Source organism: Antechinus flavipes, chromosome 3 (genome assembly GCF_016432865.1).
Source record: "Antechinus flavipes isolate AdamAnt ecotype Samford, QLD, Australia chromosome 3, AdamAnt_v2, whole genome shotgun sequence".
Lineage (NCBI taxonomy): Eukaryota > Metazoa > Chordata > Mammalia > Dasyuromorphia > Dasyuridae > Antechinus > Antechinus flavipes.
In genome coordinates, this window is record NC_067400.1 from 556,102,037 (window position 1) to 556,108,036 (window position 6,000).

A 6,000-nucleotide genomic window follows, 5' to 3' on the forward strand; every position below is an offset into this window, starting at 1 on the left:
ACTTGCCTTTTCTTTTTTTTTTTTTTTTTTTTGTTTAAACATTAAAACAGCTGTGGTCTACATAGTCCTCATTTTTCCACATGAATTTTTTGCATTGCAACCTAAATTTTAAACATTAAAATCATTATGTTTTCCTTAATCCTTGAAAATATTTCATCCCTTGTGAGGTCATTTTCTCTGAAGAGCTTTTTACTATGACATCCCACTTAACTTTTCAGTATAATTTTGAAAGCCTTTCTTTACATCTTCACTGCTCTCAGATTATACTTTCCTGTAAATCCACCAGGAGCTCCTATCATTTCCATTTAGTCAACAAGTTCACTCATTGATAAGGAACAGATCCATTTTTAAATCTCTGCTTCCTTCATTTTTTTTGAAAGAATGGTATCATTAAAACAAATTGAGAATTTCCTGGCTTTATTAATTTTAGAAAAGAAAAACATCTAACCATTTGCATGTAGTTGAATTTTATTAACTATATATCTTTCTTGTGTTAGCTTTGTAAAGTGCTTTTAGAATTTATTATATTTTTATTTCTGGTATGTAAATATTGTGTTTCTACTGCAATATTATTTCTATTTCTTCCTTCAGTTATCTTCAACCAAATATTTTCTACTAATATCTTCCTTCTGTGATTTGTGGCTTTCATTAAAGAATTCTTATATTTTTATGTGCAATATTACCAGATCACCATTTACTCTACACTTTCCCACTTTTAAGTTAATCCATTCCTTGTAATAAAGTGTATAAATCACCACTTCTGTATTTCAGTTATTAACATATCTATGCAAAAATAGACTCCTTGTATTATAATGCTTAATTCATGACACTTATTACTAATACTTTCTTTCATTTTTTTTTAAATTTTATTTTATTTAATAATAACTTTGTATTGACAGAATCCATGCCAGGATAATTTTTTTTACAACATTATCCCTTGCACTCGCTTATGTTTCGTTTTTTTTCCCCTCCCTCCCTCCACCCCCCCCCCCCCAAGATGGCAAGCAGTCCTATATATGTTAAATATGTTGCAACATATCCTAGATACAATACATATTTGCAGAACCGAACAGTTCTCCTGTTGCACAGGGAGAATTGGATTCAGAAGGTAAAAACAACTCGGAAAAAAAATCAAAAATGCAAATAGTTCACATTTATTTCCCTGTGTTCCTTCTTTGGGTGTAGCTGTTTCTGTCCATCATTTATCCATTGAAACTCAGTTAGGTCTCTTTGTCATAGAAATCCACTTCCATCAGAATACATCCTCATACAAAATCGTTGTCGAAGTGTATAATGATCTCCTGGTTCTGCTCATCTCACTTAGCATCAGTCCATGTAGGTCTCTCCATTCATCTCTGTATTCATCCTGCTGGTCATTCCTTACAGAGCAATAATATTCCATAACATTCATATACCACAATTTACCCAGCCATTCTCCAATTGATGTGCATCCATTCAATTTCCAGTTTCTAGCCACTACAAACAGGGCTGCTACAAACATTTTGGCACATGCAGGTCCCTTTCCCTTTTTTAGTATCTCTTTGGGGTATAAGCCCAATAGAAACACTGCTGGATCAAAGGGTATGCACAGTTTGATAACTTTTTGAGCATAATTCCAGATTGCTCTCCAGAATGGCTGGATTCGTTCACAACTCCACCAACAATGCATCAGTGTCCCCGTTTTCCCACATCCCCTCCAACATTCATCCTTATTTTTTCCTGTCATCTTAGCCAATCTGACAGGTGTGTAGTGATATCTCAGAGTTGTCTTAATTTGCATTTCTCTGATCAATAGTGATTTGGAACACTCTTTCATGTGAGTGGTAATAGTTTCAATTTCTTCATCTGAAAATTGTCTGTTCATATCCTTTGACCATTTATCAATTGGAGAATGGCTTGATTTTTTATAAATTTGAGTCAGTTCTCTATATATTTTGGAAATGAGGCCTTTATCAGAACCTTTAATTGTAAAGATGTTTTCCCAGTTTGTTGCTTCCCTACTAATCTTGTTTGCATTCGTTCTGTTTGTACAAAGGCTTTTTAATTTGATATAATCAAAATTTTTTATTTTGTGATCGGTAATGGTCTCTAGTTCATCTTTGGTCACAAATTTCTTTCTCCTCCACAAGTCTGAGAGATAAACTATCCTATGTTCCTCTAATTTATTTATAATCTCGTGCCTAGGTCATGGACCCATTTTGATCTTATCTTGGTATATGGTGTTAAGTGTGGGTCCTTGCCTAATTTCTGCCATACTAATTTCCAGTTATTCCAGCAGTTTTTATCAAATAATGAAATCTTATCCCAAAAGTTAGAATCTTTGGGTTTGTCAAACACTAGATTGCTATAGTTGACTATTCTGTCTTGTGAACCTAACCTTTTCCATTGATCCACTAATCTATTTCTTAGCCAATACCAAATGGTTTTGGTGACTGCTGCTTTATTATATAATTTTAGATCAGGTACAGCTAGGTCACCTTCATTTGATTTTTTTTTTTCATTAATTCCCTTGAGATTCTCGACTTTTTATTGTTCCATATGAATTTTGTTGTTATTTTTTCTAAATCATTAAAATATTTTCTTGGAAGTCTGATTGGTATAGCACTAAATAAATAGATTAGTTTAGGGAGTATTGTCATCTTTATTATATTCGCTCGGCCTATCCAAGAGCACTTAATATTTTTCCAATTATTTAAGTCTGACTTTATTTGTGTGGAAACTTTTTTGTAATTTTGCTCAAATAATTCCTGACTTTCCTTTGGTAGGTAGATTCCCAAATATTTTATGCTATCACAGTTATTTTGAATGGAATTTCTCTTTGTATCTCTTGCTCTTGGATTTTGTTGGTGGTGTATAAAAATGCTGAGGATTTATGGGGATTTATTTTGTATCCTGCTACTTTGCTAAAATTATGAATTATTTCTAATAGCTTTTTAGTAGAATCTCTGGGGTTTTCTAGGTATACCATCATATCATCTGCAAAGAGTGATAGTTTGGTTTCCTCATTGCCTACTCTAATTCCTTTAATCTCTTTCTCGACTCTTATTGCAGAGGCTAGTGTTTCTAATACGATATTGAATAATAATGGTGATAGTGGGCACTTTCTTTCATTTTAATATCTACACCTGAGCTTACTGATATTATTACTAGTCTACTTCTTAGATATGTTTGATATTGAATTACTAGAGTGTTTTTCTAAATATTGCTGCAAAACATGATTCATATTTCCTCATGATGTTACTGACTTCCTGAAGACATACTCTCATTTTTCAATGTCCATCTCAAAGAGGGATAACCAGGAGATAATACAATAGACCAGCTCTGTTTGGGTTAGGATAGAATTTATTTAAGCTTTCACTTGTATCAATCTACAGAGCAAATTCAAAAGTACACTGGATGCACTAACTTTTGTGGCTTCACAACAAAGTGATGAGTCATCTTGAGTTTAAAATACATTCAAGCACTAAAACTTCCACAATTGTGGAAGAGAGATTAAATTTGTTCTGAATAGTTGTAAAATGAAGAAATGGGGCTCATGATTACTGTTAAAGACAAATTTCATAAACATAAAAGGAAAGACTAAATAACAAAGCTGCCCACAAGTAGAATGAGATTCACTGGGAGGTGATGAGTGTTGAGAGTTTTGGAACAATTTTAATTTGACTATTTCACAACAACCTTCTTTTGAAAATTTCAGGGCAAAGGAAGGATGTTATGATCTCTAGGTACCTCTGCTAGTAAATTGATTGCACATATATTTTGGATCCATTATTAAAATTGTCCAGTATTATTTTATTTTAGTGAACAAAACAAAACATAGTTTATTGTGATTATAATAAATCTAATAATAATCCTCAAGGGGCAAGTATAGGTAGCTGCAATATAATGTGGAAACAAGATGGTACCCATTTTGATATTGTCTAGATGTATATCACTGTTACCAAAATATATATATATATATATATATATAAAGAAGGAGCACAATGATCCCAAAGTAAGTAGCAAGTTGGACTTACACTTGCTTTGGAAATGTGGCTATCTAAAGGTAGGAATTGTTCTTATCTATAATGAAGTCATTTAGATGTCAATTTCTTCAGCGGCAATTTCCAGTCCCTGGTTACTATATCTTATCACCTCATCTTTAGTGTGTTCAGGTCTGCATGATAGTAGCCTGTGAAGCAATTTTCAAAATTTTAAGCACTCTAACTATGCTGAATCATCACAGTCTTATAATTGGCCATGGAGAGATGGGGAACAGTATTTCCAGCAGGCAAAATATTGTAGATAGGAAAGCTTGGGGTCACACATTGTGATTCAAGAAGATTTTCTAGAACTTTTGAAATATTAAAGATAATCTCATTGACCTATGAATTCCAGCTCTAGATTTCTAGTTTGGGACTTTGATAATTTCAGGAGAAATCTTTGTTAACCCTGACATCTTGATCTTTTTTAAAGGTTCAGATTATCTTGCACATTGGCTGTTAAAACATGTCACTCTCTAACAGGACCAATCTTCATCCCTCTACTTTCATCCTCATTGGAATCCCAGGATTGGAGAATGCGCACCTCTGGATCTCCATCCCCTTCTGCCTGGTATACATGGTGGCTCTCCTGGGAAACTTTACTTTATTATTCATCATTAAGACTGACCCCAGTCTTCATGAGCCCATGTACCTCTTCCTTTCCATGGTGGCTGTAGCAGACCTAATCGTGTCTACGGTTTCAGTTCCCAAGCTTCTCAGCCTCTTCTGGTTCAAAGACAGAGAAATCCGACTTGAAGGTTGTCTGACACAAATTTTTCTGATCCACTCCTGCTCCATAATGGAATCTGGTTTCTTTCTGGCTATGGCCTTTGACCGCTATGTGGCCATATGTAAACCCCTTAGACACTCAGCAATCCTGACCCACAAAGTCATTGGAAGCTTGGGGTTGGTTATTGTTTTCCGTGGAATTGTGCTAATCAGTCCTCTTCCTTTTCTACTGAGGTGGTTTCCCTACTGCAAGAGCAATATCATCTCCCATACATACTGTGAGTTTATGGCCTTGGTCAAACTGGCTTGTGTTGAGACCAAAATACTTAGAGCTTATGGCCTCACTATTGCATTCCTTACTGGAGGACTGGATTTCATATTAATCATCTGTTCCTACATTCTCATTCTCCATGCTGTCTTCCAGCTCCCTTCTAAGGAAGCACGTCTGAAGACCCTTGGAACCTGTGGATCTCATGTCTGTGTCATATTTGTTTCTTACATTCCAGCCTACTTCTCATTCCTCACTCACAGGTTTGGACACAATGTTCCTCCTCATGTCCATATTTTTGTGGCTAACATTTATTTATTGGTCCCACCTATGGCAAATCCTATCATCTACGGGGTCAGGACAAAGAGAATCCGGGAGAGGATAATCAAAATCCTGAGTCCTCTAAAGGATTGAAGAGCCATTTCACTTAGTAAAACATTAATATTGTGCCCAACCATAACCCGGGTTATATGTATTAGAGTGATTTTGGAAGTATGGGATAGAAAAGTGAGAATATAATACAGATATCACCACAAAAATTATAATCAATAATGAGGAATGCAATGGTCGAAAAAGAAAAGAAAGATATATCTTTACCTCTTCCTTGTTGTGGGAAATTTAGTTTAATTTTTCATGATATCCAGGGATGGATAAATTTAATAATATATCCTATTTCTGTTGCCGGTGAGTAGCCAGCCAGTCAATAGCATTCTTGGTTATGACAGAAGAATCATTTTAAGGACAACTATTGGACAACACAATAGTTTAGTGAGAATAACCTGTCAGAGAAACTGATTCTCTCTCTCTCTCTCTCTCTCTCTCTCTCTCTCTCTCTCTCTCTTTATATATATAGATATATATATATGTATATATAATATACATATATATACATATACATACTATACCTGTACAATAAGGAAATGTAAACATATATATATATATATGGATATATATATGTTTACATTTCCTTATTGTATATGT

General features: G+C 34.4%; 1 protein-coding gene across 1 annotated transcript; it reads left to right on the plus strand.

The window, feature by feature from the left end:
- The first annotated feature begins 4,488 nt into the window (after window positions 1-4,488).
- Window positions 4,489-5,433, plus strand: LOC127557460 (olfactory receptor 52D1-like). Its single transcript, XM_051990775.1, has one exon. It carries the CDS (start codon window positions 4,489-4,491, stop codon window positions 5,431-5,433), a length of 945 nt encoding a protein of 314 aa, XP_051846735.1.
- Window positions 5,434-6,000: the final 567 nt, after the last annotated feature.